Genomic DNA, 19,486 nt, shown 5'->3' with positions numbered 1-19,486 from the left:
ATAGGTTGTCATAGTGTGTCATCTTTTGTTTACAAAAAAAGCCTAATTTAATTTTCAGTTGAACAACTTAATCAATCATTCTAGGAGGTGGCTTATGCTTTGACAGAGGGTTTGTGAAGTCGACTCAGTTTTGAACTGTACTGTAAGGTTTGGTCTGAAGCCTCTGGAAGAAAGACACCGAGCCCAGGGGACTTGGGTTGGGTTGGAGTGCATCATGTTGGGACCAGAGTGCGCCACAGTCCTATGCAAAGACAATGGCCAAGTGACAACACTGAGGGGTGAAAGATGATTGAGAGACTGATAGTATATAATTGATCCAGGACTACATTATTTGCCCTTTATCACATAATTAATCGAAACAATACATTTCCTACAAGTCTCTCTATATGTTAGTACTTGTATGTTAGCATTGAATGTGCTGTATACATAACATATGATGATCTGCATACTCTGGTGGGTGGCTAGGCCATAGCATGGTACACACCTGCACGCTGTACTAGGGTAAAGCCAAACATCATGAAAAGTGGAGAGCTGCAGAGAGGACACTTTGTCCTGTGAAGAGGCAAGCATCCCTGCTACAGAGATCAAATGCCCTGACAAAACACCCTTTCTTCTGATTAAAATGTAATGTGTGTATTCAAATGAAACATTCAAGTCATGCTCTGTTGAGGTACTATTAGAACAAGAATTGATTGAAGCATCACATAAAGTGATACTATTTATTTAATGCTAGTGCTTTGATTTTCCTACAGGAAGAAGCATGTGTTTAGGGTGTGCCACAGTCCATGGACCCAGAACCCTTCATCCATAACCCATCCTTCCTGCACCCCCTATGCTCTGCTAGACTTCCGGGCCCAGCCCCAGAGCAACTCTGCAAGGCCATACACCGTTACAGACCTCCATAGTTAAAGTCAGAACTCTACTCCGTCATTGAATGTAATTCATTTTTACTTCCTGAATCCTTAATTGAATTTAGAATGTGTGACACATTGAACTTGAGAGATAAGTGTATCATAGTATTGTTCTCAAAGTCAAACTGTGTGTGTACCATCACATCCAGCCCATGTCCAGGCCAGAAGACATGCCATCCTACGTTCCCAGCGGACTGGAGCAGGGGGAGGGCCTGTTCAATCAGCAGGGGTATGTAGATATTACACATGCTAAACATTTTTGTAACCGGTAATTTTGTGGATAGAGAAACTATATGATTCAGTAGGGGACAATTCAAAGTCAGTGTTAGTAACATCCCACTGGGCACAGATATAAATTCAATGTTTATTTAACTGAAATGAAGTGGAAACAATGTTTATTTAACCAGTGTGTGCCGAGTGGGATGACCATTACCCAGAGTACAGTAAACATATGGTTTCTGTGTGTGTTGTGTGTCCGCCCTCTGTAGGAGGAATGATGTTCCTTGGCCCTCAGCCCCCCCTGCACCTCCCCCCTCCAGCAGTACCGCACTGCAGCTACACTCCACACCACAACAGGGTTATCACTGCTTAGATGCATGAAAGTCAAGAGGTGCACAGGCACTGCTGCACAGGCACATGACTGTCCAGGGACTACGGACATGAGACTGAAACCACCTTGGGCAAGCAGCAGAAACAGAGCCCCACTCTACTCTTCATCTATCCTCCTACAGTTTTATTAGATCTATTTTACAGAAGACCCACTGTACTGTCAGCTTTGGCATCTATTGGTTGCCTGTTTAAATACATTGTACATGGTTAAATGGTCACAAATGTTAACATTACTCAATTGGATAAAAAAAATATATATATATATATGTTTTAAATAGGCAGGTTGCAAGTTGGGATGTATTTTATTTTCCTCCAGGTCAAAGAGGTTTAAGAAATTAAAATGTATTATTCTCAGTAAAAAGTCTAACTAAATCCTGTCCTTTATCGAAAAGCATTCCATGTCATTTAAAAAGAGAGTCAATTGACAAGATCAAAGTGCTTCTGCATCTGCATTGCTTGCTGTTTGGGGTTTTAGGCTGGGTTTCTGTACAGCACTTTGTGACATCTGCTGATGTAAAAAGGCCTTTATAAATACATTTGATGAATTGATTGAACCAAACCAAGACAAAAACACAGGGGATGGAACATGGGAAGCACTACAACAGTGTAAGTGGATCTAGAGCTGTTCCCCACCACATCAATCACCCACTACAACAGTGTAAGTGGATCTAGAGCTGTTCCCCACCACATCAATCACCCACTACAACAGTGTAAGTGGATCTAGAACTGTTCCCCACCACATCAATCACCCAAATTCCATCTCCTGGTTTTTCTCACGTAACAAAACAACAACTCCCCAATACTAACTCTAACCCCCCCTCTCAGGAACTTAGTTTTGTTCTTTATTTTATCAAGTTAGAAATGATACTACAAACAAAAATGATTTATTTAATTTATTATTGTAATCTTTAAAACAATGGCCCCACCCCTCCCCCATTAGTAAAACTGGAATCAAACATTGTAGATAAAGAGCGGCTTCGCAGCAGGACTCCTAAATGAAGTGTCAACTCCCTTCATCCAGGTCACGATTTTAAGCAAATCAACTTTCTCCAACTTTCCCAAGTGATCGGTCTTATATTTCCTTCCCATTTGTCACTGGGGCCGAGCTCCCTTCCATCCAGGACCTCTATACCAGGCGGTGTCAGAGGAAGGCCCTAAACATTTTTCAAAGACTCCAGCCACCCATGTCATAGACTGTTCTCTCTGCTACCACACAACAAGAGGTACAGGAGTGCCAAGTCTGAGACCAAAGGGCACCTGAACAGCTTCTACCCCGAAGCCATAAGACCGCTGAACAATTTAATCAAATGTCTACCCGGACTATTTTCATTGACCCCCTTGTGCATAGAGCACTGGCTCTATACACTCACTGGCCTCTACCCACACATACTACACTGACACTCCAACACATAGACACACTTTCACACTCTTCGCATACACTGCTGCTACTCTGTTTATTATCCATCCTGATTGCCTAGTCACTTTTACCCTTACCTACATATACATATTACCTCGTACCCCTGCACATTGAGTCAGTACAGGTACTCCTTGTATATAGCCTCGTCATTTTGTGTTACTGTTTCCTTAATTTTTCCCCTATTTTTTCCTACTTTTTAACTCTGCATTGTTGGGAAAGGGCTCGTAAGTAAGCACAGTAAAGCCTACACCTGTTGTATTCGGCGCATTTGAGAAATACAATTTGATTTGAAATACACTTGATTCTATGACGTTCAGTCAACACAGAGCCACAGATGATCCACAACCAGGACCAACCCAAAACCCAGCACAGAGGTCCTCAGTGAATGTGGTCTGGACTCTGTGGAGGAGGGTCATTGTATCCGAGACGCTGTAGAAGGCCAGAGTCCCTGCCCTGCTGTCCAGATACACTCCTACTCTGGTGGAGCAGGGGACAGGGATATCAGTCCTATTCTTATTGTGCCAATAGGAACAACTCGAGTTGCGACACACCAAACTCCAGGACTGATCATTGGAACCAAAGCAACATTCCAATCCGCCCTTCCTGCTGATGCTTCTGTATGTGATGGCTACCTCACACTCCCCCCTCCTATCCACCTCACAGTAGCGGGTTCCAGACAGATCCTCTTTACACAACACCTGGTAGTGGTCTGTGAATCTGTCTGGGTGGTCAGAATAAGATAGAGCCTTGTCACTCCATGACACTTCTCTATTGCACTCAGACAGACGCAGGTGTTGATACGCCGAGTTGGGATCCAACGTGAGATGGCAGTAGTCTAAGAAAGTGAAAAAATTAAATGAAGGTGAAATATGCATTCGTGATAAGGTCTGTGTGTGTGTGCGTGTGTGTGACGGTATTACTTACTCTCCAAGAACTCCACTCTGGTCTTGGGCTCATGATGAAAATGTACTTCAGCAGCAGCCATTACTATATAGAGTAGGGAGATACAGTGAGTAATTAATGTTTAATGAAGAAGCATTCAATACAAATATATACAAAATTAAACAAAGATTAAATATTAACTCATTGTGTGTGTGTGTGTATTACTCACATTCTGGTCTTGGGCTGAGGACATAGACTTCGGAGACAGCCGTTACTATATTGTATATAGGCAGACAAATGGATGTATTCATTTATAATCAAGAAGCATTTAACAGAAAGTTAAAATATGTGGTTATCTTCACTATATCTGTAACACTTACCTTTTCCAGGTATCTGGACCATTTCCTCCTTCAACACATCCTCCAGTCGCTCCATCATTCCAGAGATGGAGCTCTTCACTTCTTCAAAGGAGAAGTGCTGGTTGGCAGTGATATAGGGTAAGAGCTCAGATCCAGGAGCCACACAAAGAGACTGAAAAGTCTACAGCAAGCGAGAGAGAGAGAAAGAGGAAGAATAGACAATAAGAAAATTGCAGAATTCTGGAGCTCAGAGGTTAGATGTTGTGTAGAAGTAAGGAATCCTAGGTCATGTTCAATGGGCACAAACAGGGAACATTTTATCAAACAAAAATAAACATTCCTATTGAACAAGCTCAGGTAGTCGTGCCTAGCTCTGAACACCACCCTGCCACTGTGGATAGAAAGAGTGATGTCACCTTGAGGAAATGAATGTTATCCTCTGTTTGTGCGAGCTGCTCCAGCTCCTTGTCTCTCCTCTTCAGCTCAGCTATCTCCTGCTCCATTCGCAACAGGAGTCCTTCAGCCTGGCTTACTGTCGCCCTCTGGTGGGCGCTGATCAGCTCCTTCACCTCACAGCGCCTTCTCTCAATGGAGCGGATCAGCTCAGCAAAGACCAGCTCACAGTGCTCCACTGCTGCCTGTGCTGAAAGCTGTTAGGAGAGAAGAAGAGAGAAGGAAGGGGGGCCATTTTAACCAGCACATTCACTCTGCACTCACCTAGACCCATAGATAACTCCTCTTTGCATTGTGTCATTATAGCATCTGTGATAGCATGGCCAGCGCAATTGAGGCGGGCTCCATTTTGACTAGTACATTTTCTTCCTCACAATTGGCTGATCCCTCCTGATGATCCGGTTGGACATGACTCCAACAAGGTCACCAGGAGGGATCAGCCAATGAAGTTGGAAGTCCCACCCAGTTGACTAAATTAAAATGGTAGAAGCCCTCTACAGCACTGCCCATGCTAATATGGCCTTTTGGCCACTAGAGGCCTCTATCATTCTCTATGCCTAGACCCCAGACAATCAGTCCCTATAGTGTGTCCCAGTGGTATTAGGCTCCTCCCTGGTTTTAGTTTAGAAATAGTACATAACTTTCTGACAAATAAATGTACATACTCTAAATGGTTAATAAATACTCACTGAAAGGGACATCACCGCCTTTCTTATGTCCTGCATCTCCTTCTCTTTCACACAGATTCTCAGCCCGACCTGCTGCCGTTTCTCCCTCAGCTGCCCCTGAAGAGAATAACATTTTCGAATGATTACCAAAATGGACAACAGTTTTCATAATCGACCAAGTTGTGTTTTTGAGTGGGGAAAATACTGTCATATGGCAAAAACATGATTATGCTAAACAAATCACTTAGACTAAATTAAATGATAAATGAGTGCCTTCAAGACAAAAAGGTTACGATAGTTCAGAGTTCATGCCTCTGCAGTGTATGTAAATGAGTGACCTTTGACTTTTGAAGATTCGGTCTGGATGTTATCTGGCCCATCCTGCTGTTTACGGTAATCTACTCCATCCTTTGTTTGTTTTAAAGTGATTTTGTTGTGACAGCCTATTTTGTCTAACATAATTGGTTTTTGACTATCATCAGTCAATTTGAAAGCAGAATAGAGAATTTACAAATAAGAACCTTAAATTATGTGATACTGAACCCAGAGTGTGTATCACTGGAACAGCTCAACTTTGGAGTTGGCTGGAATTTCCTGCTCTTCCAGTTCCTGGCAAAACAGTCAGCAATAATGAAGCTGATCTCTAAATATAATACATTATAGATGGCAGTATAATGTTCCAGATCCATAGGCCTACCTGTTTCTCAGTCATCTCTGCTGCTGCGGCTGAGTCATCACGATCATACTTCACATCTTCAGGTCCAGAGAAACAAGAAGCAGAGGGAACCGTTTTGAAATCTGTCTTCAATTTCTCTACCAACTCAGCCAGCAGAATGTTTCTGTTCAGAGCAGGTCTTGGGGTGAAGGTCTGTCGGCACTGGGGGCAGCTGTGAATTCCCTTTTGGTCATCAAGACTCCAATATCCCTTGATACAGCCTTTACAGTAGCTGTGTCCACAGGGAATAGTCACTGGATCCTTCAGTAGATCCAGGCAGATCGAACAACTGATCGAGTCCATGGCCTCGAGTATTCTGGTGCACACACCAACCAACTGAGCTAAACAGTATCAGAGTCCCAAGTGGTGAATGCTGAGGATTCGAAGAGAAAGGCTATCACATGCGCTGCTGTTACGTGAGAAGTGTTTACACTTCCTGTTTGGGTTGGGTCGTGGGTAATCTCGGAAATCCCAGACGTGTCCGCTATACCGGAACATTGAGGGGTTCGATTCATCCCGTCCGGGCGCCCGTGTAGGCGTGTTTCGCTTCGGCTGAAAGTTTATTGCATTCGATTTGGAACCGGGCTGCCTCCCGGGCGTGAACCAGGTGCCCCGTTCAAAGGCCAGGGCGAAATCGTCTCAAAACAAAATTGACGTAGGCCTAATTCAGCACGTATAGTAGCTAATAACTAGGATTCTGTGTTTACTCTTGGAAAAAAATATTGCTTTTGATAAAAACGCGTTATGTGCATGCCATGCCAATGAACACCAGTTAGAAAATTCTAACATTTTATGGATAAGATGTTTGTGTTTGTGGACGATGCCTTGTTGCCAAAATGACCGACAGGTGCAGATTACTATTCATTTCAAGAAAGGAGCACCTCCCTCCCCGCTTTCGCCCAATGACGTGACGAGGTTATGCCCGATGCCCCGTGGTTCAGCATAATCGAATCTGCCCATTGGTAACATTGTGGCAGGCAACCCATCTGTCTACAATAGTTCGTTAGTGTCTTTGCCGTTGTCATGTATGTATAGCGCGAAGCCCTGATTTGTCCCTTACATCCTGGAAAACATGATAAGTAGTCAGGCTAAGAGCCAAAAATAGAAATGAGAAGTCATCTATAGGCCTAAATGGATCTGACGTTTGCCGGGGATGACATACAAGCGCAGCCGATCAACGTTCCAGCTAACCAAAGAGATGCAGTTGGGAGGTGGCTGGGTGTGTAAAGTGCTGCGTCTTTGCTGTCAAGACTACCACCACAAAATATTCATTCAACCTTAATGATTAAACCACAATTGTATTTTCTTTTAAGCAAAGTAGTAAAACATTGTAGTAACAAAACGATTAAACACCTACCTAACCATGCAGTTCCCAAGTAATCTCGAGTGCAATGTGTAGGCTAACAAGTATGTATATACAAATATTTACTCAAACTGAAGCACAGCTATCAACTTCAGATTGATAAAATATTTCGTGGCTTTTAGGCATTTTTTTCAGCACTCTGCAACCCTCTAGTTTATAGTGATTATTTACATTATATAGATATCAAACCCGGAGTGCTTTCAGCAGGACGCAACATTGTTACATTCAGAAAGCACATTTCTATGTAGAACAAACTTGCCCTGTGACATGTAGAATAAGAAACCATGTCTTTCTGCGACATTCGTGTGCCACCCCCCCCCCCAAAAAAAAAATCCATGATTGTGGACCTTTTTTATAGACCTTACAGGTAGTAATTTAATATTGTTTACATCCCCAACTATGTTAAGATCAAAACTATATTTTACACCTTCAGTTATGTTATTCATTAGACTAACATACATCATAATGTTATCCTTATATTGTCTCCCACTTCTATGCTGATTCATTTTCTTCCTCAAAATCCTTCCTTCAAATGGAATTTAAGTCATTGCTGATCCTCCATCAGTTTTGTTTTTAATCATTTTTTTCCCCCATTGTAGAGAACTTGGTCTGCTGCCAAGAGCTTGCAGCAATTGTTGTTACTGGAACAGACACACGTAAACTTAACACCTCACACAGTGGAGAAGTCGACACACAAAACAAGTATTTTATAAAGCAGTGAATTGAGTCATTCAAGTCCACACAGAACAGAAACTACACTATTGCCTCAATCAGCACAATGCTTTGTGATCGTCCACTTAGTCCCATATTTAATGTACAGCCTTTGATGTCCTGCTGTTGACGAAGTCTGCTTTTCTATATCCAGCCTAGCAGATGATGAGAGGAAAAGTAACACAGATTAATTCAAAACTATTGTCACCACACAAAATGTTTCTTATCCTTTGGAGGTTATACTGTGTAGGGGCCTCACCTTCCTATAGGCCCTGTGGAGCTCTGAGTGGCTCCACATGCTGTGTAGTAGGATGCAGGCTGCCTGGCCAGCCCTGGTGGGACCAAACCTAAAGGGACACAAGGTTACTGTCATCGGACATAAAAGGAACAGTATAAAGCAAGGGAAGAGGTTTAACAGATTAAAATAAATTCCCTCCAATCCAACTCACAATGTTCAGGAATAATACAGTGCATTTTAAGCCCATCTACAGTCTTTGCATAGCATCAACCAACAGTGCCACATCGACTGTGCAGTCGGGCATCAGATTACTACGTGCAGTATATCATGTGGTTAGTTGACATGTTAAATCCAGGCAATGTAGTCAGCCTGGAACGCAGCCGTGGTCTTCAGAAGCTACCCACTGACCCGTTGTCCTTTGCGCTGATGTTAATGATCTTGGGCAGCGCCCCGTGGTTGACGATGGCCCTGACGTGCTGCGTCTCATCCTGGCTCAGGTTGATGAGGATGTGGCACAGGGACACAGTCACCTCTATAGGCAGGTCTGTGCTCGTGTCCGAGTTGGGTAACATGACCACCAGCTGTGGCAACACCTGTTTGACTACAGAGAGAGTGGAACGCTTTGTGAGAGATTGTTTGATTTTCTACAGTGGTAGGTTTGTATGCTGCTGTGCTTTTAGATACACTTACAAGTCCAAAGACAAATACTTTGTGGGTCTTATGTAGGACTAAAACATTGCGGTTGATGAGTCAATTCACAGCTCACCAATGTGAGCGTGAAGCTCTCTGTAGCGTGAGATGTTACATAGCAGGGACACAGCAGTCTTCTTCACAACCATCCCTCCTTCCTGGAGCATCTTCATGGCCTGGAGTAGACCATTCTCCCGCTGTACTATGGTGTGGGCGATGGCCTGGGATACCTGCCCAAACAGAGCCATGAGCCCAACATCACCAACTGACAGTCAATATAGTAATGCATAATATAGTATTCACATCAATGTAATACTTACTGTACAGTCAAGTCAACATAAGATGGTTGTATTGTAGTTATTCCAATCAAACCCATGGGCAAATCAATTCCACACTCCCAGAAGAGTACATAGCCCATAGATCTGTGATAAAGCCTTACCAGGCCGTTCCCAGCTGTGATGTTCTGCAGGGCTCCGATGGCAGCCTCCTGGGTGTAGGGACAGATGCTGCGGGCCATAATTGACAGGTACATGCGCACAGTGATGGCGCTCCACAGCCACTCTATCCCACAGGGACTACCCTTCTCCTCCAGCAGAGGGCGCTTTGGTTCAAGACGCTATAGGACCAAAACAACCAGAAAACTTTGAATGAAAGGGTCTCCTGTTAACTCCCAGATACCAGGTTTCACATTCATTTTCAATTCATGTGTATAAGGCTTTTTAACAATTACATTTGTCAAAGAAAACCGGGCTTAAAGAGTTAGTTCAAAATGTATGCTTTATCACCTAATTAACAAGGCGGCTTATCTATAACATAGGCATTGCCAATTTAATAACTTATTTAGAACCAGATAAACAGGGCATGTCAAGTACATAAGGGCAACAAAGATGATAACAGCCACAACAGAGGTGATGGGAGCCCACCTGGATGATTTTGGCACTGCGGGAGCCGAAACAGCCGGGGGTCTTGGTCTTTGGAGCCAGGTTGAGTCGAGACTCATGGAGCTCGCTGGCGAACTTCTGTGGAAGCTCCATCTCCATCTGGTAGGAGAGGTTATGTAGGATGCACACACAGTTCTCTGTGGACTGTGAAGGAGAGAAGTGGTTCTGTTCAGGGGACTATGATTTTAAGATCAAACATTCTGCAATGTCTATTGAAAAACAATATTTAAAAAATTGTAAAAAATGTTTAAAAAAAGGAGAACATTTGGTTCATGATGTTCTCAATATTTCAACACTAAATGCGAGATTAAGTTGTTCTAGAGACAAATTGATAAAATATAGGCAAAAACAGTCTTGCTTAATTTCCCTGTGTCAATATTTATTCCACCTACAAATGTTTAGTAACGCTCGTAACGAAAAGAAACAAGTGAACATTTTGCACAAAAGCTTAGTAAATGTTACTTTAGTCCTTCACATGCAGTACCTTGTCATCAGGCTTGTAGTCAGCTATGGTCCCGCGGATGTAGTATACCAGGGAGTCAATAAGGTTCTCACACTGCCGCATGGCTTTTCTCCCTTCTGGACCAGTCGAGCTTATGTTTCTGACAACAACAATGACAGGTTGTCATTATCGCCACTAGGCAACAGCAAAAGCATTCTTTACATTCTAGACATTGTCCAAACTGGCTAAATGTTTGTAGCAGAGAGATATTTGGTGTACTTTGAAAAGCTTTTCTGTTATCTGCAGATAAAACCATTACAATAGGTCACTGTAATATGTCTCTGTGTGTTGAGAGATAGCAACGCGTTTCAAGCACAAAGGAAACGTAAGCAAATGAGTAACATGAGTTAATCTTTCACTTTAATTTCATCCCCTGGTCAATGAGTCAACTGTTCCACTTCCTTTTAGATGAAGTCAAGCAAAAACACATGAGTTGCCTCAATACATGTGACCAAATGGTCATTATTTATTCCTAAACATTCTGCAGCCTTTTTGTTAACGTCAAGTCAAATACAGTAACATTGGTGATGGCCCAAGGTTATGGCTGTGAGTTGGAGTGTTGTGTGTTTTCGTTTTAAAAATCAGGCCAAAGACTGAGGAATTCCTCAGAGTTACACAAGGCAATGGTTGCCAGGGCTTGATAGCACCAGCCAATATGGATTGAGGTTTCAATTCTACTAGAGCCACTAAGAGGAAGAGAGCTCCATTAATAATTTAGTCCCTGCCTGTTTTAAGTTGTATCGGTTGCTAGGCAAAAGCAAAACACTACTTGTTACACCATGTTGTGTTTGTCAGGTGGTATATCTGTGCCAAACCAAATCAATGGCTGTCAGATCAACAGGAACACAAGGTATGCAGGATATTGTTTCCAGTGCATTGCTGCTCCATCGAGGTGATGCTGCCAAGGCAGAAGTCATCATGCCTGTTTTGCCAGGTAGAAAGGAGTAACAGGATGACGATGGCCTTTGAGGAACCTCACAGTTCTCACTCATGGCGAGGAGGCTGTCAGAGATAAATATAATAATCTTGACAAAGCCCTGTGAGATGTAACACTGTGGTGAGAGATGGATTGGACATGAACCGCCTGGGTCACCGTATAATAATCAGTGCCTTCAGAAGTATTCACACCCCTTCACTCTTTACACATTTTGTTGCGTTACAGACCAAATTTAAAATGAATTCAATTGAGATTGTGTCACTGATCTACACACAATACCCAGTAATGTTAAAGTGGAATTATGTTTTTAGCAATGTTAACAAAGGAATTCAAAATGAAAAGCTGAAATGTCACATAATAAAGTCACATAATAAAGTAGCATCGACTCACTGTGTGCAATAATGTTAACATGATTTTTGAATGACACCTTCTCTGTACCCCACACATACAATTATCTGTATGGTCCCGCAGTTGAACAGAGAATTTTAAAGATTGAACAAAAAAAAGACCAGGAAGGTTGTTTTTTGTTGCCAATGCCTCACGAAGAGGCAGATGGGTAAAAAAAAGACATTGAATATCACTTTGAGCATGTTGAAATGATTAATTACACTTTGGATGGTGTGTCAATACACCCAGTCACTACAAAGATAGACACCGTTCCTAACTCAGTTCCCAGAGAGGAAGGAAACCGCTCAGTAAAACTGCAAAAAAACGTGGCAAAGAAATGTACTTTTTGTCCTGAATACAAAGCAAAATCAAACACACAGAGTACCTCTTCATATTTTCAAGCATGGTGGTGGCTGCATCATCTTATGGGTATGATTGTCATTTGCAAGGACTAGGGAGTTTTTTAGGATAAAAACAAACAGAAGAGCTAAGCAAAGGCAAAATCCTAAAGGGAAAACTTGGTTCAGTCAGCTTTCCAACAGACCCAGAGACAAATTCCCCTTTCAGCAGGGCAATTACCTAAAACACAAGGCCACATATACACTGGAGTTGCTAAAAAGACAATATATGTTCTTGAATGGCCTAGTGGCCTAGTTACAGTTTTGACTTAAATCTACGGCGAGACTAGAAAATGCCTGTCTAGTTATCATCAACAACCAATTTGACAGAGCTTGAAGAATTATCTCATTAATAAGTGGGCAAATATTGTACAATCCAGGTGTGCAAAGCTCTTAAGAGACTTACAGAGATACTCACAGCCAAAGGTGATTCTAACATGTATTGACTCAGGGTGTTGAATACTTATCTAGTCAAGATATACAGTTGAAGTCAGAAGTTCACATACACCTCAGCCAAATACATTTATACTCAGTTCAACAATTCCTGACATTTAATCCTAGTAAAAATGTCCTGTCTTAGGTCAGTTAGGATCACCACTTTACTTTAAGAATGTGAAATGTCAGAATAATAGAGAGAATGATTTAATTCAGCTTATTTCTTTCATCACATTCCCAAAGGGGTCAGAAGTTTACATACACCCAATTAGCATTTGGTAACATTGCCATTAAATTGTTTAACTTGGGTCAAACGTTTCGGGTAGCCTTCCGCAAGCTTCCCACAATAAGTTGGGTGAATTTTGGCCCATTCCTCCTGACAGAGCTTGTGTAACTGAGTCAGGTTTGTAGGCCTCCTTGCTCGCACACGCTTTTTCAGGTCTGCCAACAAATTTTGGCAGGTCAGGGCTGTGTGATGGCCACTCCAATACCTTGACTTTGTTGTCCTTAAGCCATTTTGCCACAATTTTGGAAGTATGCTTGGGGTCCAATTGGAAGAACCATTTGCAACCAAGCTTCCTAAGCAACCAAGCTAACTTCCTGACTGATGTCTTGAAATGTTGCTTCAATATATCCACAATTTTCCATCCTCATGATGCCATCTATTTTGTGAAGTGCACCAGTCCCTCCTGCAGCAAAGCACCCCCACAACACGATGCTGCCACGCCCGTGCTTCACGGTTGGGACGGTGCTCTTCGGCTTGCAAGCCTCCCCTTTTTCCTCCATACATAATGATGGTCATTATGGCTAAACGGTTCCATTTTTGTTTCATCAGAACAGAGGACATTTCTCCAAAAAGTATTATCTTTGTCCCCATGTGCAGTTGCAAACCGTAGTCTGGCTTTTTTATGGCAGTTTTGGAGCATTGGCTTCGTCCTTGCTGAGCGGCCTTTCAGGTTATGTCGATATAGGACTTGTTTTACTGTGGATATAGATACTGTTATACCCGTTTCCTCAGCATCTTCACAAGGTCATTTGCTGTTGTTCTGGGATTGATTGCACTTTTCCGCACTAAAGAATGTGTCTTCTTCCTGAGTGGTATGACAGCTGTGTGGTCCCATGGTGTTGATACTTGCATACTATTGTTTGTACAGATGAACGTGGTACCTTCAGGCATTTGGAAATTGCTCCCAAGGATGAACCAGACTTGTGGGTGTCTACAATGTTTTTTCTGAGGTCCTGGCTGATTTATTTTGATTTTCCCATGATGTCAAGCAAAGAGGCAATGAGTTTGAAGGTAGGCCTTGAAATACATCCACAGGTACACCTCTAATTGACTCAGGCTAATTGACATAATTTATCAGAAGCTTCTAAAGCCATGACATCATTTTATGGAATTTTCCAAGCTGTTTAAAGGCCCAGTCAACTTAGTGTATGCAAACTTCTGACCCACTGGAATTGTGATACAGTGAATTATAAGTGAAATAATCTGTCTGTAAACAATTGTTGGAAAAATAACTTGTCATGCACAAAGTAGATGTCCTAACCGACTTGCCAAAACTATAGTTTGTTAACAAGACATTTGTGGAGTGTTTGAAAAACGAGTTAATGACTCCAACTTAAGTGAATGTAAACTTCTGACTTCAAATGTATTAGTGTTTTATAGTGTAATATTATATCTTTCTTTGACAGAATATTTTGTGTAGATTGTTGAATTACATTTTTTTTTTTAAAAGATGTCCATTTTAATCCCACTTTGTAACACAACAAAATGGGGAAAAAGTCAAGAAGTGTGAATACCTTCTGAAAGCACTGTATACCATTTAGCAGAAGCTTTTAACCAATGCGACTTATTCATGGATGCATACATTTTACGTACAGATGGACCTGGGAATCGAACCCACTGTGCTGGCTTTGAAAAACGCCACACTCTACCAACTAAGCTACAGAGGACCATCAATCAATAAATTATTTCATGATCATTCCAAACATAACTACTATACCCCTTTCTGCATCCCACTGCCTAGTGTCTACCCCAGGCTGCCCTAAGATGGATCCCTAAAAATACTTGACCACAGATACTACATAGGTCAGTGTCAAACACACAAATGGCCAATAAATGCCTTTGTCCAGACCAGACGACCTACCGGAGGCAGCCAGTGGCGTTGTAAAAGGTGTCTGGGTCAGCCAGCATGGCGTCTTTGGGGTTCTCCCCCTCAGACAGGCCAGAGCAGGGCACCAGCACAGAAGTGGTCAGGATCTCCAGGGCCTCTTTGGAGAGATGCTCCTTCAGCAGGTCATGGGAGGATAGGTTCCACAACAGCCCTGTGGAACGTTTCATTCTTAGGTTACTGCTGTGTTATTACCATTTTACCATGTAAGTTCATGTAAATCACATATTCACAAAGCTTCTCAGAATAGGAGTGCTGATCTAGGATCAGCCCCCCTCATTCATTATGGTTTAAAAGGATAAACTGATCCTAGATCCACTCTCCTGCTCTGAGGCACTTTGTGAATACGCGCCCTGGTCATTAATAAAGTGCTACGACAATTTCTTTCAGATCTACATGAGCAGGTGTTAAAACTAACCAGTGAGCTGCCGCCGGGTCTCTATGTCGCGACTTCTCCTGAGCAGACACAGTGCAGGGGCCACGCCCTTGTTGTCCTTCACCTCCATCTTGTTCTCGCTGCTCTCGAAGACGACGTTTCGGAGCGCCCCCGCCGCTATGCGCTCCAGCTCCTCGCTGTCGCTCTGCAGCAGTTTGATCAGCCTGGGTATACCGTGGAGGTAGAACACCTGGGGACAGACAGGCATAGATCTTCATCTACCCTTGTTCCTATGAAGAGTGAGCTCAACTTGAATTTTCATGCGAATCGCCCACATAATCTCAATAGAAATTGAAGGGAAAATACCCCTACCAACCCAATTATTGGAAAATGGCACATACACATCAGCTATATTGTAGGCCTACAGCCCGGAAAGCCTTTAACCTTAATTGAGCAGGCAAGTCAACAGTAGTAGAGATGGGCCCCAGCTCACCATCTTCTTAGCATCAGCGCTGTTGAAACATTGGTTTTGAATAAAGCTGGCAGCAGTGATCTGCATCTCCTCATTATCTTGGCCCAGCAGGTTCACTGCCCTCTCCAATGTCAGCTCAGGCACCTTGCTCTCTGGCTTCCTGTGTATGGGAGAGAGCATTGAAGAGGAACTTCCTGTCATTGACAAACACACACACACACACACACACACACTTACTTTATCAATCCAATTTCTCATCCTCACAACACTTTCCATTATATACACCCATTACAAAATCTGGGTAAATCATTGACCTGAAACGACAGATAAGCAACTGAACCACCAATAATTCTCTGGAAGACTCTTTTACAATAGCTTTAGTGCCAGCCGAGATAAGCCACTGAAATCTGGAACCAACAGGATCCTGAACAGCTTCTACCCCAAAGTCATAAAACTGCTAAATAGCTAGTTACAGTTCACCAAATAGCTACCTAGACTGCATTGACCCTTTTTGCTGCTGTTTATTATCTATCCTAGTCACTTTATTCCTAGTTATACAGTATGTACATATCTACCTCAATTAACTTGTACCCTTGCAAATCAATTCGGTACTGGTACCTCGAGCAAGTTACTCATTGTGCATTTATTATTACTTGTTATTACTTTTCTATTATTTCTCTATTTTCTCTCTCTGCATTGTTGGGAAGGGCCCGTAAGTAAGTATTTCACTGTTAGTCTACACCTGTTGTTTACGAAGCATGTGACATAACATTGGATTTGAGATGTTGAGAACTAAATTAATTGCCAGATCTAATCATCTTCAGGTTTGTTTAGAACACATAAGCAGTCTTACACCACAGTGACTTCATTCACGTCTGTCTGCTGGATCTCTGGCTCCGCCGCCAACCTCTTCTGGCCCATGTCTACCTCCATGCTGACCAGTGAGGCTGGGTACGAGGGAGGCCATTTGGCTCCCACATGCCCCTGGCTCTCCTTCCCCACCTGGCCCAGCCAGGACAGGCCCTCTGTTCTCTGGGTAGCATTGAATGACCCGTAGCCTGTTTGTTTCCTCGCCCCCTTTTGAACCTCCATCAGGTAGGGGCTGTTGTCAGTGCGAATCGCAGGGCTGCTGCACAGGAATGAGTGGTCTGCAGAGAGGGGCTGAGGCCCTCGAGTCTGTCTGAGGGACTGGCCCCAGTGGTAGTTGCCGCCGTTAGCTATGGCGTGTGTCCTTGTGCTGCGGGCCATTTCTGAATGGGCATAACGCCGCATCAAGTCTGTCCCATACGACCGCTCCTCTGAAGTCCCCATCATGGGCGGCTGGCTAGGGCCGGGGAGGGTGTAGGTTCCGAAACGGAGTGACCCGTAGGCCAGACGGGAGCGAGGTAACTCGGGGCTGGTGACTGGGGTCAAATCCACCCTCTTAGACGGACTTCTTCTAGTCTCCTTCAAAGACGACAGGCTGCTGAAGTCCCTGCCTCCGACCTGGCCAAAAGATGAGTGTGTCTACATGGAAAGATGAAAAGCAGAAGTTCCCCCATTTCAGAAGGCTCACAAAGAAGGCTCACATAAAGACATTTCTGGTAATAATGCTAAAACATCTGTGTAAAGCTGTTGCATATAATTGGACAGTCTTGATGACTCAAAGCAACACAAAAGGTTTAGGGAAAAAGATCCTACAAAATGCTCTCTCTGATGTCTGAATAACCACTGTTCCGTTTGTATTGTTGCATCATCCTATATTGTGTGTTTTAAAAGCCACACCTTACACGGAACCCAAACCGGCTGCGCGCGTGGCATACATTTATTTTGTACCTCCACACCAAACTTGATCACGACACGCAGTTTAAAATATCAAAACATACTCTGAACCAATTACATTAATTTGGGGACAGGTCAAAAAGCATTAAACATTTATGGCAATTTAGCTAGCTAGCTAATTTGTCCTATTTAGCTAGCTTGCTGTTGCTAGCTAATTTGTCCTGGGATATAAAACATTGAGTTGTTGTTTTACCTGAAATGCACAAGGTCCTCTACTCCGACAATTAATTCACACATAAAACGGTAAACTGAATCGTTTCTAGTCATCCCTCCCCCTTCTAGGCTTTTTCTTCTCTTGAATTTATATTGCGATTGGCAACTTTCATAAATTAGGTGCATTACCGCCACTGACCTCATTCGTCTTTCAGTCACCCACGTGGGTATAACCAATGAGGAGATGGGAAAGGCAGGACTTGCAGCGCGATCTGCGTCAGAAATAGAACTGACTTCTATTTTAGCCCTTGGCAACGCAGACGCTCGTTGGCGCGCGCGAGCAGTGTGGGTGTAATAATTGAATAATATAGATTTCTGAATTTATTTTGCAACACGAGCGGTGTAGTCAGCCTGTAAGGTTTCCTTTAGGAATCTTGAAGATATTATTCAATAAAACTGCAGTTCAATTCAAATAGTCTGAGATGATAGAATTTCAGCGTTTGGTTGAACAGACAAAGGGGCGATAAATATGGCAAGTGTGCCAGGAGGAAAGGCTTTATTTGTCACATTTTTGAGATGGGTATCTAACACTCTGCGCCCTATGGGCTTGGGGCTTATAATAGCTGCACATCCCTGAGACTATCCAATTTGTTTTTATTCAAACCATTTGGGCAGTACATTCAAAACCAATGCAGCCTACAGTTTATTTTAGGGGCAAATAGAAATCTAATTTCCCTGTTGTTTCTTGTGAAGTTTAACACCTCAGTGACACACTAAATATGGAATTCAAGTAAAAAAATAAAAACACTTCACATATCCTCCAGACACATTGCACTTGACTGCCATGCAGGGTGAAGTCCCTTGCTCCGAGTTGAATCACGTAGCTGTTATTTCTAACATTCAGGCTCTCTGATTAACTTTAGGGAGGCTAAAGCACCTGTGACTGTGGATAGTGGGTTGTGTATTATAGGACAGGCCTTACCTTCATGTTAGACCAGGTTCCATCTCTGGAACCAGTGATAATTGATGGCTTTCTGGATAGATGAAGACTACCTGAAAGATATACCACATGTGTTCTGAAGGCCCATGCCATCGCACCAATTCCCTAATTACCATCTGGACACACACCCTCTCCTATTAGAAAGGTAAATGGAGAGGACCACAAATACAGTAGGCTAGAGGAGATTGCAATCATGTTAGAAAACGATTATATTCAAGCATCATGACAAATACAATGTCACTAAGAATTTGACACAAATGACTAGGCCTGCATGTCCATTCGGTTGCATCTGGTTTCGACCCGTCCTGTATTTCCTGGTAGACTATGTCTAAACAGCCCCCCCTCCCCGCACCTTCAAATTCCCTTGTCGATTTCAATAGGTTAATCTTTACAGACCTTGTTTATTCGTGCAGACTCAATGAAAAACACATTGTAAACTACTATTTTACCATTGGACGTTGTCTTTTTGCCCTTACGAGCAAGTGTGAGCTGCACTTGTTGCTGAACACGAAAACTCCGGTCGGTTGAATGAGTCTTTGCATTATCCTCTGGTGGTAATGCCAAACTCGTGTCATCTGCGTCGAGTGTGAATGAGTCTAGCGCAGGTAAAACTGACTTCATAAATGGCGGCGCTTCCATGATTCCGTAGCTCTCCAAAAGTGTAATTCCATAAAATAGCCCGCAGATTCATAAAAAGTGTCACTATCGTCCTTTCTCGATCCGTTCATACACAGTGACTCCGAACAGTGACGTATTCGAGTGAGTCCGTTCCGGTGCAAGCGAGACAGTTGAGTTCATTGCCACTGGGGTGTGGTCTGTATAGTCGACACCTGTAATATCATTTTACAAATAAGGAAGGCGAGGACATGCTGCGAAG

The 19,486-nt window shown here is 42.9% G+C and overlaps 2 protein-coding genes across 2 annotated transcripts; both read right to left on the bottom strand.

Annotated features, from left to right (window-relative positions):
* Window positions 1–2,353: 2,353 nt before the first annotated feature.
* Window positions 2,354–6,466, bottom strand: LOC139378479 (tripartite motif-containing protein 16-like protein). Its single transcript, XM_071120680.1, has 7 exons — window positions 5,997–6,466; window positions 5,321–5,416; window positions 4,595–4,828; window positions 4,200–4,359; window positions 4,049–4,093; window positions 3,862–3,924; window positions 2,354–3,772 (listed from the first exon to the last, which is right to left on the bottom strand). Exons 1-7 carry the CDS (start codon window positions 6,315–6,317, stop codon window positions 3,255–3,257), a joined length of 1,437 nt encoding a protein of 478 aa, XP_070976781.1. The 5' UTR covers window positions 6,318–6,466; the 3' UTR covers window positions 2,354–3,254.
* Window positions 6,467–7,725: 1,259 nt separating this feature from the next.
* Window positions 7,726–19,390, bottom strand: LOC139378472 (plakophilin-2-like). The gene is made up of 13 exons (XM_071120668.1): window positions 19,059–19,390; window positions 18,592–18,662; window positions 16,489–17,141; window positions 15,657–15,795; window positions 15,206–15,413; window positions 14,764–14,941; window positions 10,442–10,559; window positions 9,940–10,101; window positions 9,456–9,632; window positions 9,093–9,246; window positions 8,735–8,927; window positions 8,348–8,435; window positions 7,726–8,243 (listed from the first exon to the last, which is right to left on the bottom strand). Exons 1-13 carry the CDS (start codon window positions 19,246–19,248, stop codon window positions 8,187–8,189), a joined length of 2,388 nt encoding a protein of 795 aa, XP_070976769.1. The 5' UTR covers window positions 19,249–19,390; the 3' UTR covers window positions 7,726–8,186.
* Between the last annotated feature and the right edge of the window lie 96 nt (window positions 19,391–19,486).

The sequence above is a fragment of the Oncorhynchus clarkii genome, chromosome 21 (assembly GCF_045791955.1).
Source record: "Oncorhynchus clarkii lewisi isolate Uvic-CL-2024 chromosome 21, UVic_Ocla_1.0, whole genome shotgun sequence".
In the NCBI taxonomy this organism is placed as follows: Eukaryota; Metazoa; Chordata; class Actinopteri; order Salmoniformes; family Salmonidae; genus Oncorhynchus; species Oncorhynchus clarkii.
This window is presented reverse-complemented; position numbering and strand designations above follow the sequence as displayed.

Bases quoted from the DNA above. Each gene is read 5' to 3' on its own strand.
- LOC139378479 (XM_071120680.1), bottom strand. From the start codon at position 6,317: ATGGACTCGATCAGTTGTTCGATCTGCCTGGATCTACTGAAGGATCCA. The intron at 4,360-4,594 runs GTGACATCACTC...CGCTTGCTGTAG, and splicing joins ATAACATTCATTTCCTCAAG to ACTTTTCAGTCTCTTTGTGT. The intron at 3,925-4,048 runs GTGAGTAATACA...TACTCTATATAG, and splicing joins CCTCAGCCCAAGACCAGAAT to TAATGGCTGCTGCTGAAGTA.
- LOC139378472 (XM_071120668.1), bottom strand. From the start codon at position 19,248: ATGGAAGCGCCGCCATTTATGAAGTCAGTTTTACCTGCGCTAGACTCA. The intron at 10,102-10,441 runs GTACTGCATGTG...TCTCCTTCACAG, and splicing joins ACTACAAGCCTGATGACAAG to TCCACAGAGAACTGTGTGTG. The intron at 8,928-9,092 runs GTGAGCTGTGAA...CTCTCTCTGTAG, and splicing joins AGAGCTTCACGCTCACATTG to TCAAACAGGTGTTGCCACAG.